This window comes from Pseudophryne corroboree, chromosome 10 (genome assembly GCF_028390025.1).
Source record: "Pseudophryne corroboree isolate aPseCor3 chromosome 10, aPseCor3.hap2, whole genome shotgun sequence".
NCBI classification, from domain to species: Eukaryota; Metazoa; Chordata; class Amphibia; order Anura; family Myobatrachidae; genus Pseudophryne; species Pseudophryne corroboree.
Genome location: NC_086453.1, coordinates 34,796,328 through 34,823,553, shown reverse-complemented (window position 1 = coordinate 34,823,553; position 27,226 = coordinate 34,796,328). Strand labels below are relative to the sequence as shown.

Below are 27,226 nucleotides of genomic sequence, written 5' to 3'. Positions count from 1 at the left end.
AAAAACCCGAATACGACAGCTTAGTAAATCCATCGTAATAAATTCAAAAAGTTGCAGTTTTACACTGTCGATGTCATTCGTGATTGAACTTTGACCTATTTTCGGAAATTACGAATGTTAGTAAATGTACCCCTTTGAGTGAATAGCCTCAGTGTAGGATTTTGTAAATAAAAAAACCCCTGCACATACAGTTTTTCATTGATCCAATACTTTACTACTGTGTGGTGTAAATTGTAAAGCGCAACGGAATTTGCTGCGCTATATGAGAAACTGTTAATAAATAAATAAATAATAGAAATAACGCACACTACTGTATGGTGTAATGTGAATAACGCACACTACTGTATGGTGTAATGTGAATAACGGACACTACTGTATGGTGTAATGTGAATAACGGACACTACTGTATGGTGTAATGTGAATAACGGACACTACTGTATGGTGTAATGTGAATAACGGACACTACTGTATGGTGTAATGTGAATAACGGACACTACTGTATGGTGTAATGTGAATAACGCACACTGCTGTGCAGTGTAATGCATACCTCCCGACTTCTGAGAGAAATGAAGAGGGACAATAGCGCGCGCCTCCACCTGATGTTGGCCTTGTGTTGAGGGGGCGTGGTATCGCTGGCCATGCCCCCTGTCCCTCTCTGTCAGGGAGTAGACGCACAGCATCTGATCAGAGCAGCGAGTGACAGGGGGTATCTCCCAACTGCCCCCCACTCCCGAGGGACACTGCGACCTGCGGGTGGGACAGCAGGACAGACCGTGAAAAACGGGACTGTCCCCCATATTTTTGTCACTCTCCGATGGCGCACTGTGGCCCTATTTTAAATATATGGGGGGGCGCCAATGCTGTTTCTTGCACACAGCGCTAAAATGTCTAGTTACGGCACTGCCTGCGATCAATCCTGAATAGCCCCCTTAGAACTGTTTTCTTTTTATATATATTGTGCTCCTCCTTCTCATTGTTCCACTCTCTACTTTTATCCATATTTTTTAATAACGACAAACTCTTACAGTAGTTTCAGTTTCATTTCTTCAGAACCAGTTCTAGATTTCTGTAATAATTACCCAGCCCCTCCTTCCCTCAGGTCTATTTAATAACAGGACCCTGATGAGTTCATCACTTGCAGTTCATCATGGCATCATTCCTCAGATTACTGTGCGTCCTCTCAACTCTAACAGCCACTGGTAAGTATATATTACACTCCACAATCTGCTACAATTACATGTTCTATCACCTGATTTACAGTAGATATTGGATCCAGTGGCGTAAGCAAGCACACATTTCTTAGCAGTCATACCCAGAATTAGAACCCATGACCTGTTACACTGACAGCAGACACTTTACTGATGGAGCTATTTGCTCCTGTACAGGAAGCATGATAATTCTAACTATATGACGTTACGTGTAATTGTCAGAGAAGTATCTTCATATAGTTAAAATTCTCATATTTCCTATACAGGAGCAAATAGCTTCATCAGTAAGGTGTCTGCTTCCAGTGTAATAGGTTGTGGTTTCTAATCCTGGGTATGACACTTGTAAAATGTGTATATTCAGTATAATAAAGAGGGTGTGATTTGTAAGGTGCAGGGACCAGTGAGGAAGTCGGCCACTGAAAAGACAGCAACAGCTATCAATTAACTTAATTCAATGGTGTCACAGAATGGGAGGAGAGGTGCCCCCCTTCAGAGCAGGAGCCCGGCGGCAGATGACTCCGTTGCCTCCCAGAGTTCTGCCTCTGATTGGATCTGTATTTAACAAATTTCCTGAAATAGTTTTAAAGCATTGTAAGAGACAGGGGTGTAATGAATTATTTTCTCTGAGGGAGATTCTTCAAACCTTGGAGAGGGGTAAAGTGGAAAGAGATAGAGTACGAGGAGTGTATTTAGGGGTCCGAGTGCCCCTGGCAAAGTAAGGGACTGGCGCCCCCCATATTTGAAATAGGGATGGTGCATGTGCAAAAAAGGAACATGATCTTGTGGGAAAGGGGCATGACCATACAATAGTTCCCCCAATTCAAATTACGCTACACAGTAGTAACCCTTATACACATCATGGCCACACAGTAGCAGTTCCCTTTACACATTATGCCCAAATAATAAATCTTATAACACTTAGGAGACCTCAGCAGTGCCTGGCCTGGCTGAGGATGCAATGCCACCCATGGCCAGGTAGTATAATCAAATAGTAGTGCAAAGAAGTGCAGTGCAGCGCACTACCTGGTGGCACGCATGCCCAAAATATTGGTGTGGGCACATGCCACATGGGGCGTGGCCAGTGAAAATGGGGTCATGATTCACATATGACTCCAATACTGCAGTTCCAGATACACATATACCCCCAATAGTGCCAGATACACATATGCCCTCACAGTGCCAGATACACACATGCCCCTACAGTGCCAGATATGCCCCCACAGTGCTAGATATGCCCTATAGTACCAGATATGCCCCCACAGTGCTAGATATACCCCCCACAATGCCGGATACACATACTCCCCTACGTTGCCAGATATGCCCCCACATTGCCAGACACACATACCCCCACGGTGCCAGATATACCCCCACAGTGCCAGATGTGCCCCCATGGTGCTAAATATGCCCCCACAGTGCCAGATACACATATGCCCACACAGTGCAGGTATGCTCCCATGGTCATATAGTCATTGTCCCCATCCCCCTCCCAGCACATAGCCATAGTCCCCTCCCAGTAAATAGCCATATTACCCACCTCCCCAAGCAATAACCGTAGTCCCCCTGCACATAGCCGTAGTCTCCACCTCTCCCAACACAGTCATACAGTAGTCCCAACCCCCTCCTATCACATAGCAATAGTTCCCTGCCAAAATAGATAGCCATAGTCCCCCTCCCTGCACATAGCCCCTCACCTCCCCAAGCACATAGTCATAGTCCCCATCCCCCTCCCAGCACATAGCTGTAGTCCGCCCTTAGCACATAGTAGTAGTCCCCCCCACTCCCATCACATACATAGACTCCCCACACAGCACATAGCCCTAGTCCCCACCCCACAACATCCCAGCAGATAGCCGTAGTGTCTGGCAATACCTGCTGTGCCGAGCTGTCTGGGATGGAGGGCAGAGGATCGCTCTGCAGGCAGGAGCAGGCGCCGGTGTCTGGCACCGCACCAAACTATGTGAAGAAACAAAAAAAAATAGAGCTCCCGACAGCAAGGGTTGCTGGGAGTTTATTTTCAGTTTCTTCCCTGTAGGGCATTGCGGTGCCGGACACCGGCGCCAGCTCCTGCCTGCTGAACGATCCACCACCCTCCATCCCAGGCAATGCACAGGCAGCTCAGCACAGGAGGTATTGCCAGACACTACGGCTTAAGGGATTCCACCCATTGGCCGATGGTGGCACCGTCAGGGCGGCGCCCCCCTGTTTGGCTGGCGCCCCTGGCGAGTGCCATCCTGGCCAATGGGTAGATACGCCCCTAAGAGTACCAATCCGCTCCTTTCATTTTACAAGCTGTGTTTGGTATCTTATCAATGTCCACTTTGGGGTCTATTTACTAAAGCCCCCTACACTCAAGGGAGATGTATGCTGAGCGAGAGGGGAGGACGGGGGGACCGCTCATTTCACCCAGCGGTCAAATGAGCGATCTCACTAGATTTGGCATGCATGCAGGCCCGGCGCTACCAGCTCACCAAAGGGATGCAGAGCAGGTAGGCATACCCTCCAACTGTACCTTTTTGGCAGGTACAGTACCTTTTTTTTTATGGTCTGTACCCATTTTTGGTTTTCCAAACTTCCATAGAAAGTATAGGAAAAGGGGCGTGGCCACACCCCCTTTACATGTGGCCACGCCCCTTTATGAATTTGTACCGATTTTTATGTGTAAAATGTTGGAGAGGATAGGTAGGCGCCAGGCTGGAGAGGCGATCTCCCTGCTCTGTATCCCCACTGCTGCACCTGGCCTCCCTGCTGCTGTCGGCTGCTGTGCCTGTCACTGTATGACAGGCAGCAGCGCCGGCAGCTTAAAGCCTCCTCTCCCCATCCTGTAACAGTGGCAATGACAGGCCGGGGGGAAAGGGGGTGGAGCTACATGGGCAAAAAGGGGGCAGTGCTAAATGGATGAAAATGGGGCGGAGCTGCACGGGACCAGCAGACTGCAGTGCCACAGAGGAGGACATGCTGCTCCATATCCTGCCTGCCAGACTGTGATAAGTAAGTGAAGGGAGAGTGAGTAAGTGTGTGTGTGTGTGTGTGTGTGTGTGTGTGTGTGTGTGTGTGTGTGTGTGTGTGTGTGTGTGTGTATTTATGTATGTGTGCAGGGGGGCAAATTGTGAATAAACTGCACTTCTGCGGGTGTTATTAACTTAATTGTATTACGTGTAAGCTGCGCTACTGGGGGCATAACATGTAAGCTGTGCTACTACTGGAGGTGTTATTTGTAAGCTGCGCTACTACTGGGGCGTTGTGTAAGCTGTGCTACTACTGGGGCATTGTGTAAGCTGTGCTTCTACTGGGGTGGTACGTGTAAACTGCGCTACTACTGGGGGCGTTACCATTACGTGTAAGCTGCGCTACTACTGGGGTATTACTTGTAAGCTGCGCTACTACTGGGGGCATTACCATTATGTGTAAGCTGCGCTACTACTGGCGGTGTTATGTGTAAGCTGCGCTACTACTGGGGTATTACTTGTAAGCTGCGCTACTACTGGGGGTGTTACCATTACGTGTAAGCTGCGCTACTACTGGCGGTGTTATGTGTAAGCTGCGCTACTACTGGCGGTGTTATGTGTAAGCTGCGCTACTACTGGCGGTGTTATTTGTAAGCTGCGCTACTACTGGGGGTGTTACGTGTAAGCTGCGCTACTACTGGAGGCGTTATTTGTAAGCTGCGCTACTACTGGGGGTGTTACGTGTAAGCTGCGCTACTACTGGAGGCGTTATTTGTAAGCTGCGCTACTACTGGAGGCGTTATTTGTAAGCTGCGCTACTACTGGGGCGTTGTGTAAGCTGTGCTACTATTGGGGGCGTTATTTGTAAGCAGCGCTACTACTGGGGGTGTTATGTGTAAGCTGCGCTACTACTGGGGGTGTTACCATTACGTGTAAGCTGCACTACTACTGGCGGTGTTATGTGTAAGCTGCGCTACTACTGGGGGTGTTACCGTTACGTGTAAGCTGCGCTACTACTGGCGGTGTTATGTGTAAGCTGCGCTACTACTGGGGGTGTTACGTGTAAGCTGCGCTACTACTGGGGGCGTTACCATTACGTGTAAGCTGCGCTACTACAGGCGGTGTTATGTGTAAGCTGCGCTACTACTGGGGGTGTTACGTGTAAGCTGCGCTACTACTGGCGGTGTTATGTGTAAGCTGCGCTACTACTGGGGGCGTTACCATTACGTGTAAGCTGCGCTACTACTGGGGTGTTACGTGTAAGCTGCGCTACTACTGGGGCGTTACCATTAAGTGTAAGCTGCGCTACTACTGGGGCATTACGTGTTTGGAGGGCGGGGCTGTACTCTGACATCATTAAGCTCTGCATCCCACTACTTCAAAACTCCATGATTTGTAAGTCTGCTGGTAGAGGGAGGGGCTGTAATGACATAAACGTGTCATTTTAGCACCGTACCCTACCCGCAGTGTCCTGATTACCAGTGATTAGCTCTCCATCCTGTCCACATTACTAGGAGAGATCTGCCTGCTCTTCCGTGATTGCGGGGGACTCCCTGCAGGAGTCTCCTGCAACTTCGGGCAAGTAGGAAAGTATAGCTCCAGAAATACATGGTTTACACCCCCTCTCCATAGAAATTCAAAAAATAGAGGAGTGACTTTAGAATTTAGGAAATAGAACCAATTTCAGCAATGCAACTCAGGAGAGAGAGTGCAAAAGTGGCGCCAAACTTCTAGTAATACTCCTTTCAGACCTCCTGAGGCGGGTCGCACCTGGGAGCCGTACACGGGTGCTTTCCGGGTGCGACCCGCCTCAGGCCCCTCGCCGCCACTGTCCCCAACCTGGCATATTGCCGGGCTGGTGACATCAGCGGTGACGCAGGCGAGGGCGGCGTTTGGAGATCACATGATCTCCAAGCGCCGTCTGTCCACACAGAGTGAACGGGAAATGGGTCGCATCGACCCGGCTTCCCGTTCACACAGCACAGCGAGCTGGGTTGAACACGCGTTCAACCCTGCTCGCTACCCGAGTTAGAATACCGTGCCTCTCGACCTGGATTATTCCAATTGCATACCTCCCAACTTTTTAGGATCAGGAGGAGGGACACCATGCGATGAAAAGAGGGCGTGGCTACAAAAATGGGCGTGGTTTTACAGAATGGGGGCATGGCCTTGTAGCAATGCCGCGATCGCGAGCCACGGCCCCCGTTCTCGTCACTATGGGGGCATGGCCAGTGCTCAGTGAGCTGCTGGCATGCCCCCAGTACCTCTGTCTCCGTCAGTAGTGGATCTTGCCACGGGTAAGCAGGACTTTTGCCCGGGGCGCCGCCCTCCGGAGGGCACTGGCGCCATCCGGAGGGCGCCGCACCATGGCAAGATCCGCTGCTGCTGTGCCCCAGGCTGCCCGGTCTGTGCCGCTGCCCCCCGCTGTGAAGGGAACTAGACGCGTAGCGTCTAGTTTCCCTTCGTGGAGAGGACCTTAACTGTGCGGTGTGCGATGACGTCATAGCAAAGGTCCTCTCCACAAAGGGAACTAGACGTGTAGCGTCTAGTTTCCCTCCGTGGAGAGGACCTTTGCTGTGCGGTGCGCGATGACATTATCGCGCACCGCACATCATTTCAGCGGCGCTCATACTGTACGGGGGGCATAACTGACCACGCCCCCTGTATGAAGCCACGCCCCCATTGCCTGCCCGTGGCGCTGCAAGCGCTCCAACCGTCCCTGGTCTCCGTGAATAGACATTATGTGCGCACGCGCACAGCGTCTATTTACCCTGCTCTGCAGCGAATGCAAGAGCCTCCCAACTGTCCCTTCCCCCTCCCAACGTGGGACACTGCTGCCCGTGGGTGGGACAGAGGGACTGTCCCAAAAAAAGGGAACTGTGCTGCGAAGAATGGGACAGTTGGGAGATATGTAATTGAGCCCTTTCAGACAGCACAGCAACACCGGTTATGTGCGCTCATGTGCAATAACCCTTGTTCAAAGCTAGCGGTCTAAAAGTGATATAACCTAGTTATTTCAGCTGGAAGGGTCTGATCTTAGAGAGACGGCAAAGATGGAAGAGGGACTGGATGTGAGGAGTGAAGGAGAGGGAGGAGCATTGGGCATAGAAATGGAATGACTGATGCGTCATATGCAATAACTAACCCAGGATATGAAAAAATAAAGAAGGTTTTAAGTGATTAAATGAGGCCTAATATTAAAAAAGAATCTTAGTTTATAGAGAACAATAAAAAACAGATGGCTCTATATATTAGATTTATCTAAAGATGCAGAATGATATTACATTTTCCAATTAAGTTGTTCATTAAGAAAAAAATAGTAAATACTTCATGTAGCAAAGTCCTTTCTGTACATTCACTCCTGTTTTTCCATGTGCTCTAACTTTCCAATTGCAGGTTTTGCTCTCACATGCAAACAGTGTACGAGTTTTGATTACGCCTCTTGTTTTGGAGAAACCATAACGTGCCCAGCGGATAATGCTTGTGGAACCACCTATACATTTGAGAGTATGTTATACAAAGGCTGTGATTTAAATCTCATTCTTAGTTGAAATGTAAACTGCTGAGGCAGCTGTAAACCATTGATGGGGCAGTTGTATTAATCCTGGAGAAGTCATAAAGTGGAATGTGATAATGCATCAGCCAATCAGCTCCTGACTTTCAAGTTACAGTACAGCATACTTGCCTACCTGACCCTCTCCATGAGGGAGAAAATGCTCTGTTCCTGAACTTTCCTGGTAATGTATGATTGCCATCACCTGTGGTGAGCTAGTTAATTGATAAGAAAGGTGTTTCACCACAGGTGATAGCAATCATACATTACCAGGAAAGTACAGGAACAGAGCATTTTCTCCCTCATGGAGAGGGTCAGGTAGGCAAGTATGCGTACAGGCTGGGATTGAAAAATGACAGTTAGGAGCTGATTGGCTAGTGCGTTATCACCTTTCACTTTATCACTTCACCAAGCTTAATACATCTGCCCCACTTTCTTGAAATCCGTAATGTCGAAATGTTAATGTACTGTATTGCACTTCTCACATTGTGACCCTAACAGAGTATGTGTTCCATATCTCCATGCTAGAGAACAGGTGTACTCATTACTGACTGAGATATTTACACAGATCCATCAGTTGAGATTCTGGACCTTAAACTGGGTACACACCATACTTGCCTACCTGACCCTCTCCATGAGGGAGAAAATGCTCTGTTCCTGAACTTTCCTGGGAATGTATGATTGCCATCACCTGTGGTGAGCTAGGTAATTGATAAGAAAGGTGTTTCACCACAGGTGATGGCAATCATACATTACCAGGAAAGTTCAGGAACAGAGCATTTTCTCCCTCATGGAGAGGGTCAGGTAGGCAAGTATGGTACACACTAGACAAAAGTTTGAATGATTTGCCCGATTCATAGCGACAATTGCATACCTCCCAACATGACCCTCTCCAGGCGGGACACAATGCTCTGCTTCTGGACTTTTCCCTTAATTTATGATTGCCCGCACCTGTGTTGAACAGGTAATGGATAAGAAAGGTGTTTCAGCACAGGTGATGGCAATCATACATAAAGAGAGAAGTCCAGGAGCAGAGCACTGTGTCCCTCCTGGAGAGGGTCATGTTGGGAGGTATGCAATTGGTTCAAATTGTCAAGTGTGTACATTCTGTTTGTGTGCCCCTGCAGTTGTCAGTGACGTCTTCTGGCCAGCCCTGTATACACTATGGGGGTAATTCCAAGTTGATCGCAGCATGATTTTTGATAGCAATTGGGCAAAACCATGTGCACTGCAGGGGAGGCAGATATAACATGTGCAGAGAGAGTTAGATGTGGGTGGGTTATTTTGTTTCTGTGCAGGTTAAATACTGGCTGCTTTATTTTTACACTGCAATTTAGATTGCAGATTGAACACACCACACCCAAATCTAACTCTCTCTGCACATGTTATATCTGCCTCCCCTGCAGTGCACATGGGGGGTAATTCCAAGTTGATCGCAGCAGGATTTTTGATAGCAATTGGACAAAACCATGTGCACTGCAGGGGAGGCAGGTATAACATGTGCAGAAAGAGTTAGATGACTATACTCTATGTCAGCAGCAAAGGCACCAGATTACACCAGCCATATCACACATACTGTACAGTACAATTATGCCCATGTTTTTAACCCTTTTAATTTTATAGTGAAGAACACGTTCACTATTAGGCATCAGTTAAATCTGACAGACATCTATAACACAGCACAGACAGCTCTTGATCTTGAGTACATAAAAAATGCTTAGAAGCACAGATCAGTATAAGCTATGCGTTCACAAACACCCAATCAAACATACTGTCATCTGCTATTTGCGCCTAAACTTGACCATAAACTAGTAAAATGGCTTTCCAGGTTTTGGTGTCCTGGGCTGAATATATTCACATTTGCATGAACACGCCCTTTAACTATTTGTTGGTCAGCAGCACTGTCCTTTACATTTCAAGATGCTGATGTGCCTGGAATTCGTACCTGTTGCCTTTTACATTGCAGTCGGACACTCTGGGGGTTATTCCGAGTTGATCGCACGTAGCAACTTTTTGCTGCCTGTGCGATCAACTAGACGCCGCTTGTATATTTTATATACTTAATTTATAATTGTTCAACTTTACTAATTATATCCTCTTTGTACAGGTAATCTTTTTAAGTCATTTTTCACCACTTGTATACCTATGAAGCACTGTAATCTAATGGGAAGCATTAGTATCACGGACAAGAAGTATAAGAAGAGCATTTCCTGTTGTTACACTGATAACTGCGTGCCACCAAAACCTAAATGTAAGTGTTACACTGTAATTCTTTTGTTAAACCTAGACTTTTGTTTATTAATGCATAGTTTTATCATTGTTCTTAATCCCATCATAGCACAAATCTTCAGTAGAGTCTTTCTTTGTCTAGGAGGCCGCCATTGCTGTAGTTGTACAGAACTAAATAGAATCTCAAACTTTTCCTTTACGACCTCATAAGCCTCCTGGATACAATATAATGGCCTTGGTCCAGATGTAATTAACAGATATGGTAGCATTATTTTCTGCTCGGTTTGGCACTGGGTTTTTTTTTTTTATATGTTTGTACACAAGGGGATATCTAGAGAGGAGGGGACCCATGTGCAGTCTCCGAGTGTGGGTCCCCTCCTCTCTGTCCCGTCCCAGGCAGCAGCGCTGTTAGCGCTCTGTCTGAGCACTAGAGACTCTGGCACAGCGCCAGAGTCTACAGCGCATGCGCAAGTCTCCAAAAAAATGTTGCGGTGGCCATTTTTCCAGAGACCTGCGCATGCGCTGTAGACTCTGGCACTGTGCCAGAGTCTCTAATGCTCAGACATAGGGGGTAATTCTGAGTTGATCGCAGCAGAAACTTTGTTAGCAGTTGGGCAAAACCATGTGCACTGCAGGGGGACAGATATAACATGTGCAGAGAGAGTTAGATTTGGGTGGGGTGTGTTCAATCTGCAATCTAAATTGCAGTGTAAAAATAAAGCAGCCAGTATTTACCCTGCACAGAAACAAAATAACCCACCCAAATCTAACTCTCTCTGCACATGTTATATCTGCCTCCCCTGTAGTGCACATGGTTTTGCCCAACTGCTAACAAAGGGGGTAATTCCAAGTTGATCGCAGCAGGAATTTTGTTAGCAGTTGGGCAAAATCATGTGCACTGCAGGGGAGGCAGATGTAACATGTGCAGAGAGAGTTAGATTTGGGTGTGGTGTGTTCAATCTGCAATCTAATTTGCAGTGTAAATATAAAGCAGCCAGTATTTACCCTGCACAGAAATAAAATAACCCACCCAAATCTATCTCTCTCTGCACATGTTATATCTGCCCCCCTGCAGTGCACATGGTTTTGCCCAACTGCTAACAAAATTCCTGCTGCGATCACCTTGGAATTACCCCCAAAGTTCCTGCTGCGATCAACTCAGAATTACCCCCATAGCGCTAACAGCGTTGCTGTGGCTGCTGGCTACGGGACTCGGGAGTAGAGGGGACCCACACCCGGACACCAGACAGGTAAGTATATAGAAGAAATGGGTGCAGTGTGTGCGGTGTGTGCCCCCTCTAAACCCAGGGGCTCGTGTGCATCACACACACTGCACCTATTATAGATATGCCACTGTTTGCACAGAATGTTTAGGGTTTTTGGCACTAAACCATTTTGAATAGCAGCAATTGCTAGAGATGTGTTCTCATACCAGTGACGTAAGTTCATCCCAGTTGCCCAGAGGCAAGATAAATATTGGGGGGTTCTGAAAAAAATAATTTTATATATATATATATATATATATATATATATATATATACAGATTTATTTGTAATTTTTTTAAATCTACTAAACTGTGTAAGGTAATTAGTTCTGAAGGCGATGTGGAGTCTCTATAGAATTACTTATTTAAACTTTAAACCTGGGTGTCTAAATGGAGAATGAGGTTCAATATAGAAAAATAGAAAGTTATGCATTTTGGGACAAAAAACACACTTGCATCCTACACTCTAGATGGGGAAAATATAGGGGTAACTATGGTGGAAAAAGATTTGGGGGTGCTCATAGATAATAGGCTTAATAACAGTACACAAAGTCAAAGTGCAGCAAGGAAGGCAAGTAAAGTGCTTGCGTGCATTAAACGGAGCATTGAGACAAGAGACGAGGATGTAATCCTGCCGCTGTACAAATCATTGGTACATCCGCACCTGGAATATTGTGTTCAATTCTGGGCACCGTATTATAAAAAAGATATCGGGGAACTAGAAAGAGTTCAAAGAAGAGCTACTAAATTGATAAAAGGGTTAGAGTCTCTGGAGTACGAGGAAAGGCTTATTAGGTTAAATATGTATACACTAGAAAAGAGGCGTCTAAGAGGAGATATTATTAATATCTTTAAATATGTAAAGTGTCATTACAAGGAGCTAGCAGCAGATTTGTTCATTAAAAGAACTCTGAATAGGACACGTGGGCACTCACCGAGGCTAGAGGAGAGAAAAATAAGATTTTACTCACCGGTAAATCTATTTCTCGTAGTCCGTAGTGGATGCTGGGAACTCCGAAAGGACCATGGGGAATAGCGGCTCCGCAGGAGACTGGGCACAACTAAAGAAAGCTTTTGGTCACCTGGTGTGCACTGGCTCCTCCCACTATGACCCTCCTCCAAGCCTCAGTTAGGACACTGTGCCCGGACGAGCTGACATAATAAGGAAGGATTTTGAATCCCGGGTAAGACTCATACCAGTCACACCAATCACACCGTATAACTCGTGATATTATACCCAGTTTACAGTATGAAAACAACTGAGCCTCTCAACAAATGGCTCAACAATAACCCTTTAGTTAACAATAACTATGTACAAGTATTGCAGACAATCCGCACTTGGGATGGGCGCCCAGCATCCACTACGGACTACGAGAAATAGATTTACCGGTGAGTAAAATCTTATTTTCTCTGACGTCCTAGTGGATGCTGGGAACTCCGAAAGGACCATGGGGATTATACCAAAGCTCCCAAACGGGCGGGAGAGTGCGGATGACTCTGCAGCACCGAATGAGAGAACTCAAGGTCCTCCTCAGCCAGGGTATCAAATTTGTAGAATTTCGCAAACGTGTTTGCCCCTGACCAAGTAGCAGCTCGGCAAAGTTGTAAAGCCGAGACCCCTCGGGCAGCCGCCCAAGATGAGCCCACCTTCTTTGTGGAATGGGCTTTCACTGATTTAGGATGCGGCAGTCCAGCCGCAGAATGCTCCTGCTGAATCGTGTTACAGATCCAGCGAGCGATAGTCTGCTTAGAAGCAGGAGCACCCAGTTTGTTGGGTGCATACAGGATAAATAGCGAGTCAGTTTTCCTGACTCTAGCCGTCCTGGAAACATAAATTTTCAAGGCCCTGACTACGTCCAGTAACTTGGACTCCTCCAAGTCCCTAGTAGCCGCAGGCACCACAATAGGTTGGTTCAAGTGAAAAGCTGATACCACCTTAGGCAGAAACTGGGGACGAGTCCTCAATTCTGCCCTATCCATATGGAAAATCAGATAAGGGCTTTTACATGACAAAGCCGCCAATTCTGACACACGCCTGGCCGAAGCGAAGGCCAATAACATGACCACTTTCCACGTGAGATATTTTAGATCTACGGTTTTAAGTGGCTCAAACCAATGTGATTTTAAGAAACTCAACACCACGTTGAGATCCCAAGGTGCCACTGGAGGCACAAACGGGGGCTGAATATGCAGCACTCCCTTCACAAACGTCTGAACTTCAGGCAGTGAAGCTAGTTCTTTCTGGAAGAAAATCGACAGAGCCGAGATCTGTACCTTAATGGAGCCTAATTTCAGGCCCATAGTCACTCCTGCTTGTAGGAAGTGCAGAAATCGACCTAGTTGAAATTCCTCTGTTGGGGCCTTTTTGGCCTCACACCAAGCAACATATTTCCGCCATATGCGGTGATAATGCTTTACAGTTACATCTTTCCTGGCTTTAATCAGCGTAGGAATGACTTCCTCCGGAATGCCCTTTTCCTTCAGGATCCGGCGTTCAACCGCCATGCCGTCAAACGCAGCCGCGGTAAGTCTTGGAATAGACAGGGCCCCTGCTGCAGCAGGTCCTGTCTGAGCGGCAGAGGCCATGGGTCCTCTGAGATCATCTCTTGAAGTTCCGGGTACCACGCTCGTCGTGGCCAATCCGGAACCACGAGTATTGTTCCTACTCCTCGTTTTCTTATTATTCTCAATACCTTTGGTATGAGAGGCAGAGGAGGGAACACATAAACTGACTGGTACACCCACGGTGTCACTAGAGCGTCCACAGCTATCGCCTGAGGGTCCCTTGACCTGGCGCAATATCTTTTTAGCTTTTTGTTGAGGCGGGACGCCATCATGTCCACCTGTGGTTTTTCCCAACGGTTTACCAGCATCTGGAAGACTTCTGGATGAAGTCCCCACTCTCCCGGGTGAGGTCGTGCCTGCTGAGAAAGTCTGCTTCCCAGTTGTCCACTCCCGGGATGAACACTGCTGACAGTGCTAGTACGTGATTTTCCGCCCAACGGAGAATCGTTGTGGCTTCTGCCATTGCCATCCTGCTTCTTGTGCCGCCCTGTCTATTTACATGGGCGACTGCCGTGATGTTGTCTGATTGGATCAGTACCGGCTGGTGTAGAAGCAGGGATTTTGCCTGACTTAGGGCATTGTAAATGGCCCTTAGTTCCAGAATATTTATGTGTAGGGAAGTCTCCTGACTCGACCATAGTCCTTGGAAGCTTCTTCCCTGTGCGACTGCCCCCCAGCCTCGAAGGCTGGCATCCGTGGTCAGGTCCCACTGAAAGATTCTGGCATGGAACCTGCCGTAAGGAATTGCTTCGTAAGAAGCTACCATCTTTCCCAGGACCCGCGTGCAGTGATGCACTGATACCTGTTTTGGTTTCAGGAGGTCTCTGACTAGAGATGACAGCTCCTTGGCTTTCTCCTCCGGGAGAAACACTTTTTTCTGGACTGTATCCAGAATCATACCCAGGAACAGTAGACGTGTCGTCGGAACCAGCTGTGACTTTGGAATATTCAGAATCCAACCGTGCTGGTGCAGCACCTCCTGAGATAGTGCCACTCCTACCAACAACTGTTCCTTGGACCTCGCTTTTATTAGGAGATCGTCCAAGTACGGGATAATTAAAACCCCCTTTTTTCGAAGGAGTATCATCATTTCCGCCATTACCTTGGTAAACACCCTTGGTGCCGTGGACAGTCCAAATGGCAATGTCTGGAATTGGTAATGGCAATCTTGTACCACAAATCTGAGGTACTCCTGGTGAGGATGGTAAATGGGGACATTCAGGTAAGCATCCTTGATGTCCAGGGATACCATGTAATCCCCCTCGTCCAGACTTGCAATAACCGCCCTGAGCGATTCCATCTTGAACTTGAATTTTTTTATGTATTTGTTCAAGGATTTCAAATTTTAAAATGGGTCTCACCGAACCGTCCGGTTTCGGTACCACAAATAGTGTGGAATAGTAACCCCGGCCTTGTTGAAGTAGGGGCACCTTGATTATCACCTGCTGGGAATACAGCTTGTGAATTGCCGCTAGCACCGCCTCCCTGTCTGAGGGAGCAATCGGCAAGGCAGACTTTAGGAACCGGTGGGGTGGAGACGCCTCGAATTCCAGTTTGTACCCCTGAGATACTATTTGAAGGATCCAGGGATCCACCTGTGAGCGAGCCCACTGAACGCTGAAATTTTTGAGGCGGCCCCCCACCGTACCTGGCTCCGCCTGTGGAGCCCCACCGTCTTGCGGCGGACTTGGAAGAAGAAGCGGGGGAGGACTTTTGCTCCTGGGAACCTGCTGTTTGCTGCAGCCTTTTTCCCCTACCTCTGCCTCTGGACAGAAAAGATGCATCCTCTGTCCACTGGCGAGTCCATAAGCCTCTCCCAGCAGAAATGGACAATGCACTTATTTTAGATGCCAGCCGGCAGATTTCCCTCTGTGCATCTCTCATGTATAAGACTGAGTCTTTTATATGCTCTATGGTTAGCAGAACAGTGTCTCTGTCTAATGTGTCAATATTTTCTGACAGGGAATCTGACCACGCAGCACTGCACATCCATGCTGACGCAATAGCTGGTCTGAGTATAATGCCTGAGTGTGTATACACAGACTTCAGGATAGCCTCCTGCTTTCTATCAGCAGGTTCCTTAAGGGCGGCCGTATCCGGAGACGGTAGTGCCACCTTTTTAGACAAACGTGTGAGTGCTTTATCCACCCTAGGAGGTGTTTCCCAACGTGACCTATACTCTGGCGGGAAAGGGAACGCCATTAGTAACTTCTTAGGAATTACCAATTTTTTATCAGGGGAAGCCCACGCTTCTTCACACACTTCATTTAATTCTTCAGATGGGGGAAAAACTACGGGTAGTTTTTTCTCCCCAAACATAATACCCTTTTTAGTGGTACCTGGATTTATATCAGAAATGTGTAACACCTCTTTCATTGCCTCAATCATGCAGTGAATGGCCTTAGTGGGCATTAAACTAGACTCATCGTCGTCGACACTGGTGTCAGTATCCGTGTCGACATCCGCGTCTGCCATCTGCGGTAGTGGGCGTTTTAGAGCCCCTGATGACCTTTGAGACGCCTGGACAGGCACGAGCTGAGAAGCCGGCTGTCCCGCATTTGGCATGTCGTCAAATTTTTTGTGTAAAGAGTCTATACGTGCACTCATTTCTTTCCATAAAACCATCCACTCAGGTGTCTGCCCCGCAGGGGGTGACATCCCTTCTATAGGCATCTGCTCCGCCTCCACATCATTATCCTCATCAAACATGTCGACACAGCCGTACCGACACACCGCACACACACAGGGAATGCTCTAACAGAGGACAGGACCCACAAAAGCCCTTTGGGGAGACAGAGTGAGAGTATGCCAGCACACACCAGAGCGCTATATAATGCAGGGACTAACTGAATTATGTCCCCTATAGCTGCTTTTTTCTATATATATATATATATATATATATATATATATATATACTGCGCCTAAATTTAGTGCCCCCCCCTCTCTTTTTTACCCTGTTCTGTAGTGTAGACTGCAGGGGAGAGCCAGGGAGCTTCCTTCCAGCGGAGCTGTGAGGGAGAAAATGGCGCCAGTGTGCTGAAGGAGATAGCTCCGCCCCTTTTCCGCGGCCTATTCTCCCGCTTTTTTCTGGATTCTGGCAGGGGTATTTACCACATATATAGCCTCTGGGGCTATATATTGTGGTATTTTTGCCAGCCAAGGTGTTTTTATTGTTGCTCAGGGCGCCCCCCCCCCCCAGCGCCCTGCACCCTCAGTGACCGGAGTGTGAAGTGTGTATGAGGAGCAATGGCGCACAGCTGCAGTGCTGTGCGCTACCTTGGTGAAGACTGATGTCTTCTGCCGCCGCTTTTCCGGACCTCTTCTTGCTTCTGGCTCTGTAAGGGGGACGGCGGCGCGACTCCGGGACCGAACACCAAGGCTGGGCCTGCGGTCGATCCCTCTGGAGCTAATGGTGTCCAGTAGCCTAAGAAGCCCAAGCTGGCTGCAAGCAGGCAGGTTCGCTTCTTCTCCCCTTAGTCCCTCGCTGCAGTGAGCCTGTTGCCAGCAGGTCTCACTGAAAATAAAAAACCTAATTCTATACTTTCTTTCTAGAAGCTCAGGAGAGCCCCTAGTGTGCATCCAACCTCGGCCGGGCACAAAATCTAACTGAGGCTTGGAGGAGGGTCATAGTGGGAGGAGCCAGTGCACACCAGGTGACCTAAAGCTTTCTTTAGTTGTGCCCAGTCTCCTGCGGAGCCGCTATTCCCCATGGTCCTTTCGGAGTTCCCAGCATCCACTAGGACGTCAGAGAAATTCCATACACAACATAGGAAAGGGTTCTTCAGAGTAAGGGCAATTAAGATTTGGAACTCCCTGCTGGAGAGGGTAATAATGGCGGACTCTGTAAATGCATTTAAAAACGTATTGGACAAATTTCTAACTGTAAATGTATCCAGATCTATAGCATTTAACATACTGATATTAAATTATCTGGGAGTGGTAGGAATCATTGCTGTCAATTGGTACTAAACCATTACTCCAGCACACGCATTATAAGATGAACATCTTAACACAGAATACAGGTTGAACCTGATGGGCATTTTGCTTCTTTTCAACCTCACTGACCATGTAACTATGTTACTATATTTTAAATCACGCATTTTTTAGCAGTAATACCCAGGATTAGAACCCAGGACCTATTACATTGGAAGCATGCACCTTACTGATATAGATATTTGCTCCTGTATAGGAAGCATGAAAATTCTAACTATATGAAGTTACTTGTAATTGTCAGAGAAGTAACCTCATATAGTTAGAATTCTCATGCTTCATATACCAGATCAAATAGCTCCATTAGTAAGGTGCCTGCTTCCAGACATATCCACGGCTGTTTATATTGGAATCTTTTTTTTACACAGATTTGCAACTTAGTTGCACACAGAAGTACAAGACCTTGGGGAAGATTTACTAAAGCATCTAAAAATGAAATATGGTGGTGTTGCCAATTGAAACCAATCAGATTCTAGCTAACATTTCTTTATTGCATCCTAGAAAATGATAGACAGAATCTGATTCGATACTATGGGCAACATCACCATTTATAATTTGTAGAAGCTTTAGTAAATCTACACTCAAGTGTTCAGTGTATGGGAGTAGGGCCATAACTGTGGTGGTGCAGTCAGTGCACCACACACAGTAAAGATACTCTGTGGGCGTAACTGGCCACTGCCACGATCTGTATGTGCCTATTGCCCTCTGCAGTGTGTAATATAGACATAGTGGTGTGTCTGGCTCCTTCTCTGTCAGGCGCTCTGCTACTGATATACATTACAGCTGGCAGTGCTGTGCTGCTGCGTGCCTTTCCTGGGTGCTGAGTTCCACCTTCTCTAGGCCGGCTCCCTGCATTCATCTTGTACCTGAGTGCCCTATGCCGCAGAGCAGTTCCATCAGCATTGGATACAAGAGGCAGCAGGCATTCCTGGTGCACCATATTCTCATCGGCCGTCCCTGTATCCACCATACTGTGGCACATCCTTTCACCTCTGCCTCCTCCTCGGATTCCCTTTCACCTTACCTACCTTCTTCCCTCCTGCACTTTCCCTGAGCTCTGTCACCCCCTCCCAGTACTAAACGCAGGATTTCTAGAGGGGGGTTTCCAAAATGCAATCCACAATCTCCCACTCTGTGGAGCACGGAATGCAGTATTAATATTTAACACTACAGATGGTAGTAGTATAGGCTGTATCAAACATATTTAAATAATATAAAAAAGTTGCCAGGAAAAGGTTAAACATCCCATAATAAATAAATACACAAATATAATAGAACCAGTAGTGCACTTTCTAAGCACACATTCTCCCACCTCATGGTAAGGCTCCTGTTTCTTCTTCCTGGTAGCTGCTCTCTGGTTCAATGCACTGATTGAGGACTCAGAACCACAACCACAGCAAACTTTGTAAAAAAAGCTGCTACCACTGGGCATGTGCAGTAGGTGTATTATATACCATTGCAATTGTCATAATTTGAGCCACTTAACAAGAGGAGGAGGGTTTCCGGGCAACCAGAAACCCCCTCCCTGCATTTTCCTATGCTTCCACGGCCCTGTTCTCCGTCTCCTTCCCGCACTGCCTGCTTCATTGCTATCGCAACTTTGGTCTGTATCCCTAAATCTCTCCCTACTGCTTCTGTCTCTTCTTGCTCTCTCATCCTCCACCCAGCCCCACTTCCCCTTCCCATACTGCCTGCACCACTGCTAACGCAGATGCAATCTGTATCCCTCAATTTCTCCCAACTGTTGCGCATTCATCTATGCTTAATCTATGCTTAAAGTAGCTAAGTCGCAAGGTCCGTGGTGCACCAAACACTGCGGATAAGGACACATCTATAGAGACAATTTGTTCTTAGAATTATTACGTAATTAGCAATGTCCTGGCATTTCTTTAGTGATTCAATGTGTTATTTTTTATTGCTTAATTAGGCTCAAGGCAGTGAGGCATATTCACATCATGTTCTTATTATCATCCTTTATAGTACCTGTTGACAACTTGCAGCCAAATGGAGTGGTCTGCACAACGTGCCAGGAACTGTTTCCAACAACTGGGTGGTGTAACAGTCAGGATACCTTGAGCTGCACTGGAAATGAAAACAGTTGCATTCTCCAGGTTCAAAATGGTTTTGGTAATGTTAACATCCGTTTATACTATTTTGAAAACTGTTTATTTCTACAGTCGCAAACCCAATGTTACATAGAGGTATCGGAAATGATGTGCGTGCAGGTGTTGATAATGATATTGCAGAGTTCTATAGGAACACACCAGCAGTTAGCTCAATTATGAACAGCCCAGTAACTGGACTGTTACTTAACCAGTAGTGTTGGTTTATTAATAGATTGCAGGTACAGCCGTACTCACTGTTATATGTACACTAGTGATGGAGTGGAGCTTGAGTGGAGTGGGGATTCTGGAAACGCTTTATAACAGCAGGTTATCGCAGGTGTCTCATAGGAGCCAAGCGGGAGACTTCTGCCTCCCACCATATCACGCTTCACAGTTCTGTACAGCCTCAAGATGGCTCCTGAACATGCCCAGTAGAGATCTCAGTAGCCATCTTGGTTTAGGGCATTTAGCCTCCCTGGAGAACAGGAAGACTGGAGTCTATAAAGCAGTGGCGTGCGCTGAGGTCAGTGGCTGGTGAGGCATTTCCTCTACCACCGCCGCTATGGCCACTGCCAGTGCCCGCTACTGTACGGACGCCCATGCCAGCTGCCAGTGCCTGCTAAAGTCGCCCCGACAGCGAATTCCCAGTCCAATGCCGCCGCCAATGCCTGCAAAGTCTGGGAAGCAGCAGGAGCCAGGGCAGGTTAAAGAGAGCAGTGGAGGGTCTGCCTGGAAGTGGGATTACAGCTGCAGGCCGGTTGATAAAGACAGTGGTAGTAATCGTCTCCCTCTCCTTATACCCCGGCACACACACAGTAATTACCCCCCCTCCTCTTATACCCCAACACACACAGTAATCCCCCCTCCTCTTATACCCCAACACACACACAGTAATCACCCCCCCTCATCTTTTACCCCAACACATACACACACACACACACACACACACACTAATCACCCCCCCTCCCCTTATACCCCAGCACATATCCAGTAATCACCACCCCCCTCTCCTTATGCCCCAGCACATGTCTAGTAATCACCACCCCCCTCCCCTTATTCTGTAATCCCGCTTCCAGGCAGACCCTCTACTGCTCTCCTTAACCCGACCTGGCTGCTGCTGCTTCTCAGACTTCGCGGGCATTGGAGGTGGCACTGGACTGGGAATTAGGTGTCGGGGAGACTTTAGCAGGCATTGGCAGCTGGCATGGGCGGCAGTACAGTAGCAGGCACTGGCTATAGCGGCAGTGGTAGCGGACATGCCTCACCAACCACTGACCTCACCGTATGCCACTGCAACACACACACACACACACAGTAATCACCCCCACAGTAATCACCCCCACTCCCCTTATACCCCGGCACATATCTAGTTATCACCCCCACTTCCCTTATGCCCCAGCACATATCTAGTAATCACCACCCCCCTCTCCTTATACCCCAGCACATATCTAGTAATCACCACCCCCCTCTCCTTATACCCCAGCACATATCTAGTAATCACCACCCCCCTCCCCTTATACCCCAGCATATATCTAGTAATCACCCCCCCCTCCCCTTATACCCCAGTACATATCAAGTAATCATCATGCCCCTCCCCTTATAACCCAGCACATATCTAGTAATCACCCCCCCCCTCTCCTTATACCCCAGCACATATCTAGTAATCACCACCCCCTCTCCTTATACCCCAGCACATATCTAGTAATCACCACCCCCCTCCCCTTATACCCCAGCATATATCTAGTAATCACCACCACTCCCCTTGTGCCCCAGCACATAGCTAGTAATCATCACCCCCCTCTCCTTATACCCCAGCACATATCTAGTAATCACCCCCCTCTCCCCTTATACCCCAGCACATATCTAATAATCACCCCCCCTCTCCCCTTATACCCCAGCACATATCTAGTAATCACCCCCACTCCCCTTATACCCCAGCACATATCTAGTAATCACCCCCACTCCCCTTATGCCCCAGCACATATCTAGTAATCCCCCCACTCCCCTTATACCCCAGCACACGTCTAGTAATCACCCCCACTCCCCTTATACCCCAGCACATATCTAGTAATCACACCCACTCCCCTTATACCCCAGCACATATCTAGTAATCACCCCCCCCCCTCTCCTTATGCCCCAGCACATGTCTAGTAATCACCACCCCCCTCTCCTTATACCCCAGCACATATCTAGTAATCACCCCCATTCCCCTTATACCCCAGCACATATCTAGTAATCACCCCCACTCCCCTTATGCCCCAGCACATAGCTAGTAATCACCCCACTCCCCTAATACCCCAGCACATATCTAGTAATCACCACCCCCCTCCCCTTATGCCCCAGCACATATCTAGTAATCACCACCCCCCTCTCCTTATACCCCAGCACATATCTAGTAATCACCACCCCCCTCTCCTTATACCCCAGCATATATCTAGTAATCACCCCCCCCCCTCTCCTTATACCCCAGCACATATCTAGTAATCACCCCCCACTCCCCTTATACCCCAGCACATATCTATTAATCACCACCCCCCTCCCCTTATGCCCCAGCATATATCCAGTAATGACCCCCCCTCCCCTTTTCACCTGGCACGTATGGAGTAATTGCCCCCCCCCCCCACCCTTATACTCTGGCACAGTGCGCACATCTCCGTGCTGAGCGCTGCTGTGTACGGACCATGTGCTGCCCTGCTATCTGAAACACAGAGCGCAGGGCAGCCTATGGTCTGTACACAGCAGCGCTCAGCACGGACACAGGAGATGGCGGGACATCCGGAACTCTACAGCGGCTCTCTACAGGGGCGCGGACACTGACATGTGGAAGGGCGGAGGATGGTGGAGTATGTCGGGCTGCGGTGCCCCTGACGCTGGCCCTTACCTGGAGCATTGGTCAATCCCGGCAGCAGTGAGGGCGGGACCCGGCAATCAATGAGAGGTGACTCAGATGAGCAGTCCATGGGAACAGGTGCACTGGTGCAGGGGCCTCTCTCAGGGTGGAGATTCCCAGGGAGAGCTGTGATTCTGGTGCCCAATCATATCTGCCTCAGTGACAGGGCGTGCTTTCATATGAGCTGAAAGCACGCCCCTGTCACTGAGGCACTCACACTATTGCCGCTTACAGTGCTTTTTAAATGGGCTTTTTACTGCCCATTTCTTAGCCCCGCCCCCCGCTTCCGATCCTTTATTATTGTCCGCGGGAGGCACCGCTCTCGGTGCCTCGTACATTAATTTAAACCTGTTTTTACAATGAAAGAATGAATAAAATAATATAAAGCATTTACTTATGACACAGAATGTGTCATAAGTATCTTTGTATTATTGTAATCATTAATGACAGTGGATGCACTTCCTCCCCTGCCTCCCCTGCCACCCCTGCCACCCCTGCCTCCCCTGCCACCCCTGCCCTGCTTAGTGTAATCCTCTTTTAACAAGATAAAAAAACAACACTCTTTATAGAATTTATATAACAAATTTATGTCATTTATAATCAAGGTTCTTCATCAGGAGTTTACTATACATGTCATTACACAGATGTGTCCTCATTTGTTGTTGCATCGATGCGTACATGTGACAATCCATTCACAGTGAATAGCAAAACTGCGAGTGTGAGCATACGCTGCATAGGGTTGCCACTATGCATGCATCCATAGGCGGATCCGGGGGGGGGGGGGGGGGGGGCATTCGGGCCCGTGCTCCCCTGTTATTTCTGACTTCTTATTTCTTTCAAAAGGAGAACAGCAGCAGCACTACTGCTATTTCCATCAGTCAGATTTGATAAAAGAGCCGGCAGGCACTAGGACCCGCCGCAGCTCAAACAGCAAGTCTGTGTGGTAACCAATGGGGAGGCCCCCCGCTCACACCACAACCTACCTCTCCCACTGCCAGCTGGCTGCTTCTGCTAATCAAAGATGGGCAGTTCGTTTCTTGCAGTCTGAGTCTCAGAGCAGTGCCCAAAACAAGGTATGCAGCACCTGCCACCACCAACTAAACACTATAATAATTATATTGTGCTGGGGTGCCTTCCAGCTTCCAATAACTAATGAAACAGGTGATCAACATTTCAAGGCTTAATCAGCCTTTTCATCAGGGTGAAACATTGGCATTGAACCAGCAGGGATGCGCTCCTACAGCCATTCATTACCTGATGGCGTATTCTGTGAGGCCACGCCCCCTGAGATACCACACCCCTTATCTGGGAACACGCGTGCCTTAGGTGCATGTAAATATAACTATTACCGTTCCCCTATAATAGTGCCCCCCCTTTCATTTTCTTCTGGATCCGCCCCTGCATGCATCCGTGTGTACGTATCGAGGCAACACCCTATGAGGACAAATTGTTATTACAGTTTTCTTCCATTACATTAGTGTTACCTAAACCGGATATGCAATAGTTGCCGGTACAGTGGCTCCGATAAGTAGTTGTTCCAGCAAAGAGCTTACAGTATAGTAATACTGTAGCTATCTCTATAGTTCTGGATTCTGGGCCTAATTCATGATCGATCGCTATTCTGAAAAGTTGCAGTTGTCTGCGAGTAGAAAGGCCCCGCCCTGACCGGAAATAAAATCGCCCCTTGCAAGTTTGCGAATGCGTCACAGATCGCTAATCATTCGCAGATGCATACGCAATTTCCGGAACATCGAATATTTTTTGCTGTCTGAGCAAATATGAGTAGGTCTGAGGCTGCTAGTAATGTGTGAGTTACAGGGGTTCACTACGGCTGGCCGGCGGTCGGGCTCCCGGCGACCAGCATCCCGGCGCCGGGAGCCCGACCGCCGGCTTACCGACAGCTTGGCGAGCGCAAATGAGCCCCTTGCGGGCTCGCTGCGCTCGCCACGCTACGGGCACGGTGGCGCGCTACGCGCGCCACACTATTTTATTCTCCCTCTATGGGGGTCGTGGACCCCCACGAGGGAAAATAATTGTCGGTATTCCGGCTGTCGGGCTCCCGGCGCCGGTATACTGAGCGCCGGGAGCCCGACCGCCGGCAAACAGAAGACCACCCAGTTACAGCACATGTAACTCCTGCATGGGGGGGCTTTAGACACAGGTGTGAGGTGAGGAACCACCAGGCTGCTGAGGAGGGATCGGAAGATTTTACCCATAGTGTGCTTGCGATTTAAACAAAAATTCCATACAACTCTATATGAGTCCCATTATTGTTTAGATAGAAAGTCTACTTTTAAAGAGCTACAGTATTTCTTTCCTAACCTCTGTATACATTTATTTATTAAACAAATTTCTATAATTCTTCAACATTATTATATATATTATTCATGTTTTTCAGACTATAGCCGTGGTTGTGCTACTGAAAATATTTGTTCCCTGGGCACCGAGATGATGTCATCTAACACTAAAAGTGAATACTCCTGTAATGCTAATGCTTATGCTCCCAGTGGAAGTTTTGGTCTACACAGTAATCGTATCATTCCTTTTACTATTGCTATTGCAGTAGCAATTTTTTTGTATTAGGGCCTAATTCAGAGTTGATCGCAGCAGCAAATTTGTTAACTAATAGGCAAAACCATGGGGGTCATTCCGAGTTGTTCGCTCGTTGACGATTTTCGCAATGGAGCGATTAAGGCGAAAATGCGCATGCGCATGGTACGCAGTGTGCATGCGCTAAGTATTTTAGGTCAAAACTTAGTAGATTTACTCACGTCCGAACGAAGAATTTCCATCGTTGAAGTGATCAGAGTGTGATTGATAGGAAGTGGGTGTTTCTGGGCGGAAACAGGACGTTTTCTGGGAGCGTGCGGAAAAACGCAGGCATGCCAGGAAAAAACGCGGGAGTGTCTGGAGAAACGGGGGAGTGGCTAGCCGAACGCAGGGCGTGTTTGTGACGTCAAACCAGGAACGAAACGGGCTGAGTTGATCACAGTGTAGGAGTAAGTGTCGAGCTACTCAGAAACTGCTAAGAATTTTCTATTCGCAATTCTGCTAACCTTTCGTTCGCAATTCTGCTAAGCTAAGATACACTCCCAGAGGGCGGCGGCCTAGCGTGTGCAATGCTGCTAAAATCTGCTAGCGAGCGAACAACTCGGAATTATGTAACATGTGCAGAGAGAGTTAGATTTGGGTGTGGTGTGCTCAAACTGAAATCTAAATTGCAGTGTAAAAATAAAGCAGCCAGTATTACCCTGCACAGAAATAAAATAACCCACCCAAATCTAACTCTCTCTGCACATGTTACATCTGCCCCACGTGCAGTGCATATAAGGGGTGATTCTGAGTTGATTGTAGCTGTGCTAAATATAGAACAGCTACGATCATCCACATTGACATGCAGGGGGACGCCCAGCACAGGGCTAGCCCGCTCCACATGTCTGACCCTGCCCCGTCGTTGAAGTACAAAAGCATCTCTCAGCGGCAATGTTTTTGTACTTCAGGAGTAGCTCCCAGCCAGCGCAGCTTTCGTGTGCTCGCCGGGAGCTACTTGTCGCTGCCTTGGTCCCAGCGGCTGCGTGTGATGTCACGCAGCCACTGCGGCCCGCCCCCCCGCACGGTCCGGCCACGCCTGCGATGGCCGGACTGCGCCCACAAAATGGTGGCCAAATGCCGCCATGCCGCCCCCTCCCGCCCAGCGACCACCTCTGCCTGTCAATCAGGCAGAGGCGATCGCTAGGCAACGACAGCCGTCGGCTGTCAGCCATGCGCCGGCGCATGCACACTTCTGACCTGAACGCTGCGCTGAGATGAACAGCAGCGCGCAATCAGGTCGGCATGACCTCCATAGTTTTGCCCATTAGCTAACAAATTTGCTGCTGCGCTCAGATCTGAATTACCCCCTTAGTTCTATCTCTAAAACGTGAACAACTTTAAATGAGCAAAAAGTTTGTGAGTTAAAAAATATTTTTTTTATCTTTTTTTAAAACGTTTTAAAATGTCTACTTTGTATTTTTAAAGTTTGAGATTAATAATTAGAGCTGAAAATAAAACAGTAGAAAAAAAAAGTTACATAGTTTGAATTAAAGTTTAACGATGTAGACATCACTTTAAAGATGGATGACAATGCTGGGACAAACTAGGAAACGGCAGATATTACTGAGCAACCATGACAAACAGAATATCTACTGTATATAACAATTCTGTATGTTCTATCCCTGCTCCAACATGCTTGTGTAGTGGGAGATGGGGTGCTATCCTGGGATTGATGTACAGTAAGTATGGGGGCAGGGTGTGTGTGTGTGTGTGTGTGTGTGTGTGTGTGTGTGTGTGTGTGTGTGTGTGTGTGTGTGTGTGTGTGTGTGTGTGTGTGTGTGTGTGTGGAGGGGGGGGGGGTAATGAGCAACAGAGTGGTTGGGTGGGAGGGTGGAGCAGGACAAAGCAGCAGCACAGTGTTTAGAATTAAACTAGCACTAACATG

General features: G+C 47.9%; 1 protein-coding gene across 1 annotated transcript; it reads left to right on the top strand.

Moving 5' to 3' along the window:
• The first annotated feature begins 1,092 nt into the window (after positions 1 to 1,092).
• On the top strand, positions 1,093 to 26,814 carry LOC134965900 (phospholipase A2 inhibitor and Ly6/PLAUR domain-containing protein-like). The gene is made up of 5 exons (XM_063942296.1): positions 1,093 to 1,199; positions 7,550 to 7,660; positions 9,814 to 9,957; positions 19,735 to 19,881; positions 25,148 to 26,814. Exons 1-5 carry the CDS (start codon positions 1,148 to 1,150, stop codon positions 25,330 to 25,332), a joined length of 639 nt encoding a protein of 212 aa, XP_063798366.1. The 5' UTR covers positions 1,093 to 1,147; the 3' UTR covers positions 25,333 to 26,814.
• The last annotated feature ends 412 nt before the right edge of the window (positions 26,815 to 27,226 follow it).